This window comes from Pseudorasbora parva, chromosome 1 (assembly GCF_024679245.1).
Source record: "Pseudorasbora parva isolate DD20220531a chromosome 1, ASM2467924v1, whole genome shotgun sequence".
Taxonomy (NCBI): Eukaryota; Metazoa; Chordata; class Actinopteri; order Cypriniformes; family Gobionidae; genus Pseudorasbora; species Pseudorasbora parva.
This window is the reverse complement of record NC_090172.1, coordinates 45581358-45600354: the sequence shown is the minus strand read 5'-3', so window position 1 is coordinate 45600354 and position 18997 is coordinate 45581358. Positions and strand designations below refer to the sequence as shown.

Genomic DNA, 18997 nt, shown 5'->3' with positions numbered 1-18997 from the left:
ACACACTGTGCTTTTTTGTAAATTCAAAAACACAGAAGGTTTTGTGTGAGGGAGGGTTAGTGTAGGGGGATAGAAGATACAGTTTACAGTATAACCATTAGCATTATGAAGAGCCCATGTAAACCACATATGCCAAGATTGTGTGTGCGAGCTGAGAAACACAAAGATTAGTTTAAAGCTAAACATGAGCTGTACTGACCTGATATTGTGGCTTGTACCATTGTTTCAGGTCCCAGTCCCAAAGGATCATCTAAAAGGACAAAAAAACAAAGGCTCTTTAAAAGTACATTTCATTCACGACTGCCACCCTGCACAAAACCTATGGAAAGTTAAGACAAAGGAGCAGCTAAATGAGTTATTTTTATATTGCTGAAGTGCATATAAGCATTTAAAAATAAACACCTTTTCTAAGTATTGGTTTGTACAACTGTTTGATGTGGGAGTGAAAATTGAACACCTGAGCAAAGTTTTTTTTTTTTTTGTGAGCTGAAAGCTGCTAAACGAAAACCTTTCTGCCGCTTGCAAAAAAAGAAAAAGAAAACCACTCTAACCACAATGAGACGTCAACAATAGCGCTCACAGATCTTATCTAGCCAAACTACGTCATTTGACTGCATTTCCACGTTATCTGTCTCACAGGCTCAGAGGAAAGTCACCCAACAGAAGCCAAGTCCCACAACACTATTACCGAGATAGGTCACAGGCTCTGTCTGTTTTCTGCTATCATGAAGTAGCAAAGCAACTTTTACAGTTACAGTTGTCTAAATGTCATAAAAAAATACGCTTGAATGATCTGCAGACTAAAACTCATTCTATGAAAATTGAACTAATGCATTAGATACCACATTAAAAGGCCCAAACTTCAAAGCGAACGTAGTCACAATCATTTTCAGAAGCAATAATACAAAGCTAAAACATAACTAAATTCACATTTTATAGACATTAATAAAAAGATATTGGATAAAATGTGATTAAATTATGCATTCAGCTAAATATAACTTCTTGAATTTATGAAGGCTAGGTGACAAATAAAAAAGGATTAACTTATTTTTCAATATCGATATTTTGGTTAAAATTAATATGAATGTATAGAATGTATATATTTTAGATACTAGGCTACTAACACGTTTTAAACACTTTTTGAGAATCTCCTTTCTTTTGCAGTTCAATTCTATAGACCTTTGACAAAACAAAACAAAATTTAAGGGGCATATTCCATGCAGTTGTATGTCCTCATATTAACGGAGTAGCCTACAATACTTTTATTTATTTATTTATTTATTTTTATTTTATTTAAGATTAAGGGTTTTTATAATCCATTTATTTTCGGCACCAAAGAGTTTTACTTCCGTTTACAACAAATAAGAATTATAAAAGCCTTTCTTCTGAGGATATGGAAAACTTTTCAGGTAGCTACAAAGGCAAAAATGTTTATACTTTTTTAAATAAACTTTTATAATATTTAAAATTATACATTTTAACAACCAAGCACGCACAAACGAAGAGTTGTCACACAGTCAGTCAAGCAGAGTTCGAGAGAGTTCTCGGCCAACGACGGCTCGTATCCGTGAGCGGTCGCCATGTTAAACTCAGAAAGTCACTGTAACTCAATGGCAGGGCAGCGTTTGACCACATGGGGGAGTACTGGTGTCATGTGAGAAAAGACCCGGGTCTCTCTAAAGCGGCAGACAAAGCAGAAGTTCCCTGCACCTGCGCTGGCCGTGTCATGTGTCACTTCCAGCAGCTCTGATCTTTAAAAGCAGCCTTATACAGTCGGCCTTATAAACTCAAAGCTGTCAAAAAGACATGACCGCAGACTCTTACTCGTCTGACACGCACAAGCCTCAGAGAGCAACAGATGGAACCGATAGAAACACTCACCCATGAGACTGAAAAGCTTTAACTGAGTCAATTTAAATAAATAAATAAATACATAAATAAATAAATAAAACATTAAATCCACATCAAGAGGCAGATGAAGACTCATTTGAGTTTAAATGACTCCATCTCTGGGTTGGGATTTGCTTATGTCAATATGGTGCATTGCCATTTTCTCTCAAATCAGACATTTCACTGATCAGATAGAGATGATCACTGTTAGCTGTCAGCATCTGCTTAACCACATAAGACATTTAGTATGGCAAATAAGCACTACCATGGCAACCTGACAGAGGCCAGCAAACAATAGCACAAACGTCATGGTAACCAGGATGGCGGGAGATAGATGGAGAGATGTGCCAGAAAAAGCCAGTGTCAGACAATCTCGCATATACAGAGTTTTGTGGGTCGAAAATGACCACTTAACATCAGATTGGTTAGATAAGATTGCCATCAAATCAAGCATGCGGCACAGAGCTATATAGACTCAACCCCTCTGAAAGCCCACAATGTCACAGAGTTACTTACATCAAATCTCTCTACTTTTGTTCTTTATAGTCTGTTGAGCTAGTAAACTTCACAGACGGAACAGAGATTACCAGAACAATAAAGGTGGGGTTGGTTTCATAAAACCTGTTTCCTTGAATTTGTTACAAAATTTGAATCCCGGTCAGCTGTTATTAAGATCTGCTTGGGTGATGTGAACATCACTAAATGCAGATGTCAATTTGGTTCAAAACTCAAGGTCCAAAATTTGGTCCAAAACTCACATTGGTACACAGCGATTACACTACAAATGCAAGCATTTTTTCAACGAATTCGTCCTGATATATTACTGTTCAAGTTTAAGGTCATTAAGATATTTTGAAAACAAAAACAAAAAAAACTTTTATTCAGCAAGGACGCAATAAATTGATCAAAAATGATGGACTTTTTACAAAAAAACAAATTAAAATAAATGCTTTTTTAACCTAATTTTTTCTATTCAAAGACATCAGTATTATGGTTTCCACAAAATATTAAGCAGAATAACCGTTTTCAACATTCATAATAAATAATAATAATTGATATACTAATAATAATAATACAATGGTGAACATAAGAGACATCTTCAAAAACATTCCAAACCTTTGAATAGTTTTCCCAGACAGCAATGAAAGACTGCCGACACACCTGCCAATCAAGACAGCAAAACAAGTTTTTTTTTTCTACCAGGTGCAAGCAGCTTTAAAAGAAACTAAAAGTTTGAAAGTTGCATACGCGCACGCACACACACACACACCTTCACTAAAGACGGATGTTAAAGTGACACAGATCATGAGAAGCAGAACTAAGGTTCACTTAATACAGATACTCCTCTAAAAACAGACCATTTCACTTTAAAAATGTGGTTTGTTTGTTTTTAGATTAAAATGCATGTCCAGTAAGAATATTTGAGAGGAACACCATGCAAATGTTCCTTCTACACTCTGACGTAGTTAGTGATGTATGTAGTCATGAAATCCCCTTGAAATCTGATCACTATGGTCATAGGAGACACACTTGAAATGCATGTAACTACCAGGTGTAAACGCTTGTAAAAAATTAAAAGAATATTGTCTTACCTTGACTACATGCGAGTATACAATCTCAACCCCCCCTTTTTTTTATTTCAAAATATTTTGAAAGGTACAATATTTTTTCTTTTACAAATACAATTGATGAAAATGAACATTGTTGAGTCTTCGGGTTAGGGTTACACCATTTGACAACTTGACCTATAGCCTTAATATGAAACAAGTCAAATGCTATTAAATGATTTTCAAAGTAATTTCAAAGAAGTTTGCATGTATTAGGTAAAATACAACTAAAGTAACTTTTCAGCATTAATAAGCCAGACTTACGTCACATGATCCTTCAGAAATCATTATAATAGGCTGATTTGGTGCAGGAAACATTTATCATTATTATCATAAAAAGTTCAACAAGCATATTTAATATGAAATAGTTTTGTAACAAAAGGAAAAAAGTCTTTGATCCATTTAATGCAGCCTTGCAGAATAAAACCTATTATTTTCTCAAAAAAAAAAAAAAAAAAAAAAAAATATATATTATATATATATATATATATATATATATATATATATATATATATATATATATATATATATATATATATATATATTAAAATTATAAATATATATATAATTTTATTTTTTCTTTCTTTTTTACTTACTGATCCCAAACTTTTGAATGGAAGTGTAATCTTAGGTGTTAAAATGGTTTCCTGCTCAGTTGAATCTTTTAATAAAGGTTTTGTTTTTTTTAGAATGTCATGATGTTACACCCAAAATACTTTAACAAGAAATGTTTTTTCAAAGCTGAAAATATGTCTATCCTTGGAGGTCTATTTAAGTCACTGTCAGCATGAATTGCATTTTTAACACATTTATGAACTGATTTAGACAACAAAAAAACCATCATCATATCACAGACTGCAGGCCAAACAACCATGTACATGGGTACAAATACACTCACTTAATCAGACCCATAGACAAAAAAAGAGCACTGTTGTTGTTGGGGTTTTTTGTTTTGTTTGTTTGTTTGTTTTAGAACAGATGCATTGTGGGAAATATGTGTCAAATATGTTTGCATTACAACAGACTGAAATAGTTAATTCAAAGTAGACTGTAGTCTGCAGGCATTCGCCTATATAAGGTCAAAGTGATCATAATTTTTACGTAAACCCAAAGTTAACAAATTATGTGGGATCTATGTGCTGACAACGAGACTAAAATGAGCCGCCAACAAGACTGAAAAAACAAATACACTGTCATTATGAGAGCATCAAAGTGATGAAGTGTGAGACAGAGAGTAAAGAGCATTGTGAGTGGCTAAATAACAGCACGCCATCCGAAAGCAAGAGGCCAACCAGGGCTGGCCAAACAAAAACAGCATCATAAAAGCCACAGAGCCAGTCGAGAGCTTCATCAACACACAACAGACCAGCCAGTGAACCAGAACAACAAACCCACCTCTGATGAACACGTATCTCCTTACATGCAAGAGAGACAGAGCAAGAGAGAGACAGAGTGGGAAAACACCCGCATGTACGTCATGATTTTATGAAAATGAGAAACCTGTATTAATTTATTAATTAATAAAAGACAGCAAACGGTTTGTTGAAGATTGTAACAAGCAAATACAGTATGATCCGAGGTCAAGAACAATGAAGCTATGGCTTCAAAACACGTAAAACACGAAATGACAAACATGTAATTACTGTAAGTTATTGATATCATGTTTGGCTGGTTGGTTTTGAAAGCTTTTTCCCGTAACACATTACCATATTGCAATAGTGCAACATGATCTAAAAATGAACTATATTTCTACTGTATTAATTCATTTTAAATTATAATGTTTACACACAAATACATTTTTAATTGTATCAAAGTGTATTAGTTGATGTATTATGACCAAACATGAATTAATAAACAATAGTATATTTATATATGTACACAAACATCAATGTTAATATTTTTATTTAGTAAGGATACTTTGATCAAAAGTGATAGTAAAGATTTAAAAAAAGATCAAAAGCGATAGTAAAGACTTAAAAAAAGAAGAAAAAAAAAGATTCAAATAAATGTTCTTTTGAACATTCCATTCATAAAATAAACCTAAAATAGTTCAAACAAAAATATTAAGCAGCAAAACTGTTCAGAACTTTTATAATAATAATAAATACTTCCTGAGCACCAAATCAACATATTAGAATAATTTCTGGAGTCAAGACTGAAGTAATGATGCTAAAAATTCAGCTTTGCCATCACAGGAATTCAATACATTTTGAAATATATTAAAATAGAAAGTAGTTATTTTAAATAATAATATTCCACAATAGTACAGTTTTTACTGTGTTTCCATTTAAATGAATATAGCCTATACAAATACAAGAAAAATATATCACTTTGTGTGATCTTAAAATCCCAGGGGGTACTGAGTAAATAATTTAGGCCATAAGGGTTCAAAAAAAAGTCTGGAAATCCCCACACTGGTATGTAAATGAAAGCTTCAGAAAGGAGCAATAAAAATACCAGGACTAATATTTCAAACTTATGCCATAGTGTACGAGAAGAACACCATGTACAAAATGATGCAATCCTTATGTGTACAATGATGAGGGAAATGGTTTTTAGATTTAGGACAGCCCAATCATGGATGGTAGCAAGAGTGTGTGTGCGTAGCAGAGATGAATGTGTCCCAGTCTGTGTTCCTGTGGGTGTCAGGGAGCTGACGTCAGTGCAGGCTAACGCCCCTCACGGCTCAGCTCGTCTGCAGCAGCTGTGAGTGTGGGAAAGTCTTGGCTACTCTGCAGTCAACTCCAGCCAGTCTCACAAAGACAAGGTCAATGGCCCTTTCTCGAGTCTCATCTGACCCCTAGAGACGATCACATTTCACACTGAACATTATGGCTTTTCGGGTGCATTGATCTGAATTGCACGTTCATGTTCTCCGGGACATGAAAAATTCTCCATTGCACAGTTGTGCAATGTTTCAGTGTGAAATCACATATTACAGAATAGATTTTTATTCTTATTTTATTTTTTTAATAGGGAAATGCCACAAAAGCAAGAGCACTTCTACATAAAAAAGGTGTAGAAGTGAAAAAAACATGGCAAACCATGTTAATAAATGAATAAATTTATATTGCGACCTGGAACATTTTGTGTGCCACGACAGATATTTATCCCAGTATCTCCTCTATCAATGCTTTGGTCCTTGATCTTGGGCACAACTCATCATTAATGGCTCACAGTCCTGGTCATTACAGAGTTATGCCGTCCTCTGGAAAGCAGTCAGTGACTTCATGCTGAGCAGTGATTATGTCTGGCTCTCAGGACTCTGATGGACAGGAGAGAGACTAGGGAAGAGGGTTATGTTGTCAGGAGGAGCTGGCGGGCCTGTGGAACATTCCCTTTGCGGAGGGGAATGAGGAGATACCGCGCCGTCCTGTGCTTTTCACATAGGAGCATCACTTCTCTCTAAACTACGGAGAGTGGTTACAGATACAGGACCAAACCAGTTTACAAGCTTCCAACGTTCCACTTGGCCGAAAAGATATGATGGTGATTGCTTGATTACGGTCTTCCAGGAAATGATGCAAGTCATTATAAGACGCTCTAAAACAAAGACGCTGTAAATGGGTTGATGCATCAGTTGCAGTTGCAGTTTTATAAATTATTAAAAGGGGTTATGGTGTGATAATGGAGAGACGTTCCAAAGGGAGGGTTTGAAAGCATTTCCCCACAATGTCGTCATGGGATGATGATTTTGATGGGGTTTTTCGCCACAGAAAAGAAAGTGGTCTTCAAAATGGTTCATTGTCATGTTTTGCAAAAATCTAAACCTCACAAGAAGTCATTTGATTAAAGTCTGGAACGCAGTTAAGCTCTAAGACAAGTTCCAGATCATCGTGTGTGTTGTCTTAGTCTCAGTCTAAGCTCGCTAACATCTGGTTTAGCCATCGCCATTTGTTTTGAAATTACCGTGGAGGTTGGGTTATTCGGTGGTCAGCCAGGGTATCTGATTCGCTAGACTAGGAGGAAGGGAATTCTGTCCTGTCTAGGGATGTGCACAACTATATATTTTCAAAATCAGTAAAACCTTTAAGTTGCTGTAGAAAGGAATGTGGAACGTTTTTAAAGAAATATCTTACCTTTTGACACAGCATATAAAATAATAATAATTCTAAAATGGCAAGAAACACAGAAACACCCCCATAAAAATAATTTTATGTTTTTGAAAGTCTCTTATGTTTACCAAAGCTGAATTTATTCAATTCAAAATACAGTAAAAACAGTAATATTGTAGAATATTATTACAAAATTAAATATTTTAAATGTAATTTGACAATTTGACTGTGTTGACAAAGCTGAATTTCCGGCAGCCATCAATACGGTCTTTGGTGTCACATGATCTTCAGAAATCATTCTAAAATCCTGATTTCATGCTCAAGAAACATTTCGTATTACTCTTAATGTTGGAAACAGTTGTGCTGCTTAATATTTTGTGGAAAATGTGATATATTTTTTTAGGATTCTTTGATATAAAAAAAGTTTACAGCATTTAGTTGAAATATAAATAGGTTGTAAGTATTTAAGGTCACTTGATCAATTTAATTTGTCCTTGCTGAGTAAATGTACTACATACACACACTCTAAAAAATGCTGGGTTGTTTTAACCCAATGTTGGGTCAAATATGGACTAACCCAGCGATTGGGGTTGTTTTAATCCTGCGGTTGGGTTAAATATTTGCTTAAGACAACCCAATCGCTAGGTTAAAACAACCCAACTGCTGGGTTAGTCCATATTTGACCAAACATTGGGGTTGTTTTTTTACTGGAGTGCACATACACATTTCCGGATGATATCAGCCGAGCAGGGGCGAGATCATATAAACAAAGCTCCTGAAAAGCAAAATAGAAAAAGCAACATAACAGCCAAATCAGCTAATCGTAGCCCAGCAGCCACAGAAGTTGCTGTCGTTCCCCCCTCGCCAACCAACCAGATTTCAGTCACACCACAGTGGGTGCTGCAAACAGGTGGGGATGCTTCACGGGGTCATCGGGGCAGCCCTAGGGCTTGGCTGCCCTCTCTTTCGCCCTGCCTCTGCACACAGCTGGCTGACTGTACTGCACTACGTTGCCCCTCTGCTGTCTTGGCACAGCTAAAAGCAAAGAGCTCCAGAGTAACTGCTCTTTTTGTCAGGGCTGAAATGAAAATCTGCTGTCTGAAACTTGACTCGAAGAGCAGGGAATATGTATCTGAGAGTGCGAAGGATCTCAGGCACACAAGTGAAAAGCACACAAGGGAAAGAAAGCAATAGTTCATGACTGTGTGCACACGTCGATGTGATCAAATATTAAAATAAATAAAAGTACATATGAGCATGCAGGGCCATGCAAACAGATTGTCCCGGCTGCTGCTTCTCTGATTTACAGCTCACCACTCTGGGGTCACCTGCCTCCAACACAAACAGATGCTGTTGACGCAAGTCTGCTGAGCCTCTCCCGGTTAGGTTCACGGTGTTCCTCGGGGGTCACAGCGCCTCTTCCATCCCAAGAAAACTACCATGAAACACAAGGGAGACTCCCAGGCTGAACCCTGGAGGAAGAAACAAGTGTTTTCCAAAGGTTGGCCTCGACTCATGTAAGCTCATGTAAGTGTGGCACCAGTAGAATGAAACCCGAGCTGGTTGGACAGTAAATCTGTGCCGAAAGTTGCGGTGTCATTTGGAAGACCAGGCTCTGAACCTGCTGACAGTGTGATCTTGCGGTTTCCTCTCTCTCTCTAAGTCACACTCCTTCCATCAAATCTGGCTCCTGGACTGGATTTTTCAGAGCTCTTCCAAAGTCCAGCACACAGAGCAGTAGGTGTCGGCAGTGCTGGGACTTGACCGGTGATTTTAATTAGACATGCTACAGAAAATAAAACTGACTAAACTTATCAAATAATTAGCACCAAGTACATTGCGAAATACAGTTTACACCAAAGCATAAATCCTTTTTAAAAGACTGTCAGAACTTTTAGAATAAGATTGCACCATGAAGACTAAAAGCAAAGAAAAAAGTCAAATACGGCAGCTAAAATCTTAAGAGCTGAAAAGCTACGAACATAAGCGAGACTAATCTCTGTTAAAGTGTCTGTCTCTTCACTCATTCTTCAGGTTTTGGCTCTTGGCTGCATGCCAGACCGAGAGAAGCTTGCATAATAACAAACACGTTTTTGCAGGAACAACAAAAATGCCACAAGCTGAGGAAGGTCAACAATATTACGTCAATGATGAACTTTTTCCCACAATGGTATGCTTTAGGACTAAATGGCCCAACACTATTTGGCTTTGTTTAACTTTATACTCATCAACATTATCCATTCATCCAACATTAACTCCACATTATACAAGTCAAAAAAAACAAAAACAAAGAACTAAATATCAACGTGTTTAGAATGAACCAGAACACCCATGAGGACAGGGGCTCAAAACAAACCACACACAGATTATGATCTATATTCACAATCCTCTGAAGAGACACAAATGCAAAAGTGTCTTAGCATGTTTGTCATCACTACCGTGATGTATATACTGTTCAGTTCCAATGTTTAGGGTCAGTAATACTTTCAAAGGCTGTATTTATTTGATCAAAAATACAGTAAAACCTAATTTGTTCATTACTCCTGTCTTCATCATCACTTGATCCTGCATTAAACATTCTAATATGTTTTTTTTTTTTTTTTTTTTTTTTTGCTCTAGAATTTTTTTTTGTGGAAACAATATATTTCTTTGATGAAGAGAAAGTTCAGAATAACACAATTTATTTAAAATAAGTAGTTTATCTTTACTGTCACTTAAACGAAATGAATGCATCCTTGCTGAAGTATTAATTTCTTTAAAAAAAAAAAAAAAAAAAAAACGTACTGACCCCAAACTTTACATCGCATATACAGTTTTTGCTATTGAAAAATACATAAATAAAATAAGCAAATGCATTCAGAATTCATATAAAACACACATTGGCTACAGAAGTAGAGACTTGTTTATTATTTTCAGCCAGTTATAACAGGCTCAGAGACAATCACAAGTCACAATATTACCATTGGTAATATTTAAATCAGCAGAATTTGACAACCATATTCAAAAAGCTATAAAACCACAAACATGTTTGCACGCCAAAAAAAAAAAAAAAAAATGTAGGCCTACATGACAATCCAATTCCATCAACTGGTCTTTAAGTCACTGGCCCCAGGCCATCAGGCCACTCTTATTGATCCCTGAATAAACAAATAACCTTCAGAAAAAGTTGAAGCAGGGTTTGTTAAAGTCAGTTTTGAAAGCTTATCCAATCTAGTCTTGTTCCAGAGTGAGCACATCGAGTTCTAGCAGGAGTGTGTGACATATTGACTGACTCTCTCAAACTCCAGCTGATAGGACAGTGTGAAAACTCGAGAGCATGAAAGGTGAAGCAGCCTCATTCGACCAATTCAAACTCCTCCCCTGACTTTCTATTTATTATTGTCTTCTGAAGCCTTTCATTTCATAACAGAGGTTAACATATAAGCTGCCGGGATCAAGAGGTATACAATATTTCCAAGCCACATGAAAAAACATTAGCATTTTCGGTTTATCATAAAATCTTATTTTCAGTTTATTGCACCCAATATATTTAGCAGCTTAGGGCTAGCATATTGCGTCCGTATGGCAACATTAATGCAAGCCACCAGCGTACTTTTAAGATTAGATTCTGCGAGGGTAGTTTGATCCAAAGTTAAAGCAGAGCACTCAATAAATCACACACTCATTAATAGGTTCAGGCAGGTGGCATTTCATGTGGGTTCAGCTTCATCTGCGCCCAGCTGTTCAAACCAGCACAAATAGGTCTAAGTGACTGTGGAACACACTGGCTATGTGCCCTACCATCATGAACACCCTCAACACTCACTCTCAATGATAAGTCTCTTGATCTCAGCCTTCATTTGTCTGTCCACCAGTTTGCGGTTTATCTATTTCTAGCAGACGGTATTAAAAAACAAACTGGCGTGGTGATGCACAAAGTTTGCGATTTTCGGCAATAATATAAATGTTCAATGACCTTGTTACACATTCCAATTGTTATTACAGCAAATTATGAACAAGTTACATGCAACTACCGAAACCCTATATAGTGTTTGTTGTTAATTAATATTACTCAGTATTTAAATACATAATTAAACTATAAAAAGGACACCATAAAATAAAAGTGTAACCAAACATTCTTTGACAAATTGTGTCTGCCATTTTGAAGTCATCTGGATGTTAATCAACAGTACTGCAGAATTATTTCTGTATTTTTAAACTTTAAGAATATTTTAATACTTTAAACTACTGCATCTTTATTCGGTTAATTTTATTTTAAGGTGTAACTATATATTTAAGTACTAAGTAATATTAATTAAAGGGTTAGTTCACCCAAAAATGAAAATTATTTCATTAATTACTCACCCGCATGCCGTTCGACACCCGTAAGACCTTCGTTCATCTTCGGAACACAAATGAAGATATTTTAGTTGAAAGGCTGATGGCTGAGAAAGGCTTCAGAAAGGCCTCCATTGGCATTCAGTACATTCCCACTCACAAGACCCATAAAGGCACTAAACATATCGATACAAAGCCCATCTCACTACAGGGGCTGTACAATCATTTTACAATGCGACGAGAATAGTTTTTGTGCGCAAAAAAAATAAAAATAATGACTTTATCCGGCAAGTTATTGTCTTCCGTGTAGGTCTCTGACGTGAACTCACCTGGAACTCACGCTCCTCCTCTTCGGGGTCATGTATTCGAATGGTGGATCTGCGTCATATTCTCGCGCATCCATCGAGTTCACGTCAATAACTTGGTGGATAAAGTCGTCATTTTGATTTTTGTGCACACAATAACTATCGTCGCATTGTAAAATTATTGTACAGCCCCTGTAGTCAGCCATCAGCTTTCAACAAAAATATCTTAATTTGTGTTCCGAAGATAAAAAGATCTTACAGGTGTCCAACAACATGAGGGTGAGATATTAAAGAAACAATTTCCTTTTTTGGGTGAACTAACCCTTTAACAAAAGTTACTTTCTATAGGGTTTGGTTGAAGTGAGGGTTAGTTGTGTGTAATTATGCATAATGTACTGTTATTACTACGGTAAGTACATGTAACATGAAGCTTGCGTTCTGCGAGTGAGCGACGCCTCGTGGTTCCATCCCAAAGAGGCATGAAATCGCTCTCACGGACATTTTCCTGGACCGTTCCCACCTGGTGGAATGAACTGCCGATCTCAATTCGTGCTGCCAAGTCTGTAGCCATTTTTTAAAAACATCTTAAGACACATCTTTTCCATTTGCACCTGACCAATAAAGAATAGCACTTAACTATCCATTAATTATTTTTTTTGTCACACAAAAAAAAATTGTGTACTGTGCTAATTAACTGAGACTTCTTACAGCTCTTACGAGTTGTTGGCCTTGTTTATTTCACAGCTCTTACAGGTTTTTGGCCTTGTTTGTTTTGTTGCTTCTATTGCTCTCCCCTTTTTTGTAAGTCGCTTTGGATAAAAGCGTCTGCTAAATGATTAAATGTAAATGTAACATATGTAACAAGTACACTGTAAAATAAAGTGTTACCCTTATTTAAGTTTTTTATGGGGTCTATTTCATATGAAGCTGAAAAAAATAAATGTACTAAATATAATTAATTAATTAAATAAATAAAACGGCAAAATTTATAAATACATGGATAAATAAAAAAAACTAATTAATAATAATAATAATAATAACAATAATAATAATAATAATAATAATAGGCCCAACAATAAGGATTAAAAACGGTATCAAAAAACAAATGTGTTTTGTGGTAATGCACCAAGTATCGAAATATTCTTCAACAAAACTTTGTTTGTCTGACGTTGCCTGGATGTTAATCTATGGTCTACTGCTGATGTCACTAGTTGTTAAAAGGTTTCAGTGCATTTTTATGCAAAGCCAATGTGCAATACTGAGAACAATAAAACTGTGTTCTGAAATGTTACAAAGCATAATCTAAGATTGACTCTAAAGTAGCCTTTGACTTCCCTGTTGTCACCAAGAAGAGCTAGTCATATATTTTATGCAAGTGACTTTGAAAGCGGGGGGGGGGGGGGGGGGGGGGGGTGTAATAAATAATGTTTCCTGACAGACAGACGTTTATGCAGTAATTGCCTTGTAAATGAAGGCTGAACGAACACAGGCCACTGTTCCTTATAGCTTGATGGAACAGAAGACAGACAGACAGACACACACACAACGTTGTGTCTATGACAGCCTCGCGCAAAATTGATCCCTCAGAGTTTCTCCAGGACTCCAGTGTTAACATTACACCCCATAACATCTCCAAAACATCAACATACTGGATACAACACGTCAGGCCGTGGAATTCTTCACTCCGTTGAGCATGGCTCATGCCAGACTGATTTGTGTCAAGTAAGGCCAAACACACAAACAACGCTGGCAGAGAGGAGTCCTCTCATGCGGAGGGGAAAGAGAGTCGGAGCACAACAGGAAGACTCTACCTGATATGGCCATGGCTGCCAGATAGGCCCAGGCTGGAGGCCTTGTAAGGGAACATCTGGCTTTATCTTGGAATCAGTGCGGACAGAACTCTCACATAAACACAGGCTCTCTGGAGCGCTGCAGATCTCTAGTCACTAACAAGCTTGTGAACGGCGCCGAGCTGCCATCTATTAGAGAACCCAGAGAAATCACCTGTTGACAAGTGAATCATTTACAAACAAGTGGACGCTCAGGGCCACAGGCTTCTTAACTGCTTATCAAAGCGATCGTATAACCATCCATGACTTCTTCCTGCTTAACTATTTCATACACACCAATCATATCTAATGAATGAATTGTAAATGGGGGTCTTAAACTCATGACCTAGGGCCACTAACCAGTTGGTACATCAAACTGTGTTAACAAATGACAGCCATGTATTTTTTGTTTTTTTGGTTTATTTTAGGGTGTCATTGTCATATATGTGACGTCTACTTACCAAAGTAATAACAGTAAATGATGCATAATTACATGAAACTAAATCCTAGCCCTATACGCGAACCATGTTGTTAATTTATATAACTCAGTACTTAAATAAATAAACTGTAACAATGACACCTTAAAATAAAGTGTAACCTATTTTTTATATTGTGTGAAAATACAAACAACAAACCAACCAACAAGTTAATAAAAGAATGTTTATAATACACTATAAATACTATACATTTTAATATATAATATAATTATAGTAATAATTGAAATGAACAAAATGATAAATATATTTTTATATTTACGTATTATTATAAGGTGTTAGATAAATCAATTAGGTCTTAAATAAATAATTAGCAAATAATAAAACAAATTTAAAATGAAAAATCTCCACTTTTTACAATTCTTACTTTCTAGATCAAACCGGAAGCAGTTCCATAATGAGATCAGAATCTTTGATGTTACTGTCAGAAGAAATATAAAAACACATGGCAATAATTTAACACGCATGGTATATGCAAGTAATATTATTTAATTTGGGAAGCAAAATAAAGTAGCTGGAATAGCAGTACATAAAAAAAATATAGAAACAGGCCTTCCAGTGTAGATGCACTGTTGATTATATTAGGAGAGATGTAGTTGACAGACGGGCGTCGTCAAACTTTTTTGTTGTCCTAGGGTACAGTTTATATTTGTATTTAAGGCATGTAGAAAAATAAAGTATACTATAGTTCAGGCTACTGTTTAACTAACCTTTAGGAGAAATTATGTATTCTTTGAAAACCATGTGTGTTAGACTTGCATATATGAATTAATTTGTTTTTCATTTTTACAAACCAATAGATAAACTGAAATTATTTGTAATAGAAAACAAAAGCATCAATGAACATTACTTTAAGATACTAAACCCAACTCACTGTTCACCATTAAACACAAAGCTAAGTACGTGAAGGCAAGACACTACAGGCAATAATAATAATAATAATTTTATTACTAGTACATTTTGAACCATTTGGCTTTTAATAACATATTTTTCATACTAGTGGAAAGAAAACATCCAAAATAAACTTTTAAGTGTTTATTTTTAAATAACATTAAAGGGTTAGTTCACCAAAAAATGAAACGTCTGACATTAATTATTCATCCTTGTGTCATTCCAAACCTGGAAGGCTTTTGTTCATCTTCGGAAACACAAATTAAAAGATATTTTGGATGAAATCAAGCTTGGTATTGGCCAGCTCCTGCGTCAGCACCACACCATATGTGTCGTGGTGCTCACATGTACAGGGTTGGTCAATAGTGAGCTGGTGTTCTGATGTACAACCTGGAAATACTGCATTGTGTTTATGTGAACCACGTAGGAGACTGACACCAAAGAGGAAAAATTGTTGCATTAAATTGTTATTTGTGGGTGTGTGTGTGTGTGTGTGTGTATGTGTGTATGTGTGTGTGTGTGTGTGTGTGTGTGTGTGTGTGTGTGTGTGTGTGTGTGTGTGTGTGTGTGTGTGTGTGTGTGTGTGTGTGTGTGTGTGTGTGTGTGGGCATGTTTTTGTGACATATGAGGACACAAATGTGTATAACGACATGGGTATGACATAGGTATTACAAAGAGAGGGTGAAATATGAGGGCATTACCCAGGTCCCCATTTTTTTAAATGCTTATAAATCATACAGGATGAGTTTTTTAGAAAATAAAAATGCAGAATGTTTCCTGTGATGGGTAGGTTTAGTGGCAGGAGCAGTGGAAGGAGATAGAAAATACGGTTTGTACAGTATAAAAACCATTACGCCTATGGAATGTCCCCAATGTGTGTGCGTGCGTGCAAGTTTAATTTGTGCACAAAAAGTTATTATCGCTTCATAACATTAAGGTTGAACCACTGTAGTCACATTGTGTGACTATTAACAATGTCTTTACTACCTTTCTGGGCCTTGAAACTGGTAATTTTACACTGGTGTCAGGAAGCTCTTGGATTTCATCAAACATATCTTCATTTGTGTTCTGAAGGTGAACATCTTAAGGGTTTGGAACGGCACGAGGGTAAGTAATTAAATGGCAATTTTCTCCAAATTTGTATTTTTACCAGGGCCAGAAATAGCACTTACAGTAGCACTTACATAAACCAACTAACATCAACAAAATTATGTGAACTAAGCTTTATCCAAATGTTAATAAGATAATGTCAGCGATAAAGCTAGCGATGTCAGATTAACGTGATAGGCAATATTAAATAACATCAGATATATGGCGAGGATTAAGTTATATTTAGCGATATAAACAACAAGGAAATTATAGTAAATAGAGATTCCAAACAAAGCTATACAGAGCTACAAACGCCATCCAAACCGCAGCGAGGTAGACAGGTGTTTTTAACTCACAAGGGCTTGTTATAAAAAAAAATTTTTTTTAAAAGCAGCAGGTAGCAAGGAAAAGCTCTGAAAGTTGAGAGGGGATCAGGTCAGGAAAGGTCAGCCATCTAGTGTACCGCCATACTATGAGATGCCCGCCGTTGTTTCGCTCTGGGATCTCACATGTACAGACAGGACTTCCTGACACGGTCTGACCAAGGAAGTACAACGAAATAAGACTATAAGCTAAACTAACATGCTACCCTTCCTCAAACTCACTGGCATAGGCCTGTTATCATGATCTCACACCTGACAAGCTGTGTACTCTGTCTGCTGTCAATCAACACAATCCAAAGCATTCTGGCCAAAAACTTTAAAATAATAAAATATCAGACACTGTTTTTTTTCCCCCAAGGCATGCTTTGCAAAATGCCTGAAAAATGCCTACGTGTCGCCAAATGTGAGTGTAATGATTTGTTTTACGAGAAACATAAAATGGTCCTTGGTGATAGCAGTGTTGTTCTGGATCAAGAGCCCAAATCATGACAGGAGAGTGTGAAAGGGAGAGTGTGAAAGGGAGAGTGTCCGTATGGTGTAGGAACACCAAGTGAGAAACAAGGCCTGGAGAAATCACAAAACAAAGACTCTTCCACCATCTGATGTCCAACATCAGTTGATCAGCTTTACTCAAAAGGTCAAAAGACACTTATTCAATAAGCGTTCAAGAGCTTATTGAAAGATGTCAAATGACTCATTTTTTTATAAAAAGTAAATCAAAGTCAGAAAGCAGAAAGCTATTCTTGTTATCGTGACAAAAGTACACAAAAGTTTGGAGTCAGTAATACTTTTTTTTTGTTTTTTAAAGAAATGTATAAAGCTGCTGTCCATAACTTTTTGGTGTTCAAGATTTTAAAAAAATGACAATGTACAACATGAATTCATTTTCCAAACCGTGTTTTTGTCTTACCCTGAATAATTATGGTACACTTATATTAAGTATTTATATTTGGACTCTTTCAGGCCAGACTGGTAGGTACCGCTGTGGAGGAGCTCAGTTCCTGCGTGACTCGCCATAGACATAAACAGAGAGAAGTAGCTCCGGCTACAAACTTCTTCTGCAAGACGCATGCAGTTCTTTTTATTAACCGCTAGAGCACAAAAAGTTACGGACTGCAGCTTTAAATGTATCAAAAAATACCACAAATACATTTATGTTACAAAATATGAAATAAATGTTGTCCTACTGAACTTTCTATTCATCAAATAATTTTTGAAAAAAGACTCCTGGTTTCCCTGTTAATAAGAGAGAAAAAAGTGTCTTGAGTACGGAATCATCACATTAGAATGATTTCTGAAGGATCATGTGACACTGAAGACTGGAGTAATGATGCTGAAAATTCAGCTTTGCCATCACAGGAAAACATTACATTTTAAAATGTATTAAAATCGAAAACAGTTTATGTAATATTTCACAATATGACTGCTTACTGTATTTTTTTAATCAAAGTTTGTGAGCACAAGATACTTTTTAAAACAAATAAAATAACTTGTGCTCAGTGTTGGGTAAGTTACTCTAAAAAAGTAATCAATTACTAGTTACTAATTACATCTTCAATAGTGTAATTCGATTGCTGTACAAATTACTCTCACCAAAAAGTATTTAATTACTTATTACTAATTACTTTTTATTACTTTCTAAATCCTATATCAACCTCGAGTAAAGCGAATCAAGGTTAGACATAAAATGGCTCTTTTAATTCATTCAAATAAATAATATAAAACTACATAAATTACTCTTATTAACTGACCAAAGTATTACAAATGTGAGAAGGATACATAAAAACATGCATTTTAAAATTAGACTTTAAATGTTGATGTTAAGTCCACTATTGAATAATGTATAATTATATTTAGTATTTAGTTCAATTACATCAGAGGTAACTGTAATTAAATTACAGAAAAAAGAATCCATTACTTTACTTTTTCAAGGGAAAAGTAATTAAATTACAGTAACTAATTCCTTAGTAACTAATTACACCCAACACTGTTTGTGCTGAGCAATCGATTAATCGCTTCCAAAATAAACGCTTGTATTTACATAATATAAGTGTGTGTACTGTGTATAATTATTATGTATATTTGAATACACACACGCATGTATATATATATTTAAGAAATATGTGTTATATTTATA

At 35.8% G+C, this 18997-nt stretch overlaps 1 protein-coding gene across 1 annotated transcript in view; it reads right to left on the bottom strand.

The window, feature by feature from the left end:
• pde3b (phosphodiesterase 3B) overlaps positions 1–18997 on the bottom strand; it is a 58052-nt gene that overhangs the window by 13758 nt on the left and 25297 nt on the right. Inside the window, exon 2 of the mRNA XM_067442878.1 lies at positions 200–250. Coding sequence (XP_067298979.1) covers positions 200–250 — 51 coding nt within the window. The remainder of the gene's footprint in view (positions 1–199; positions 251–18997) is intronic.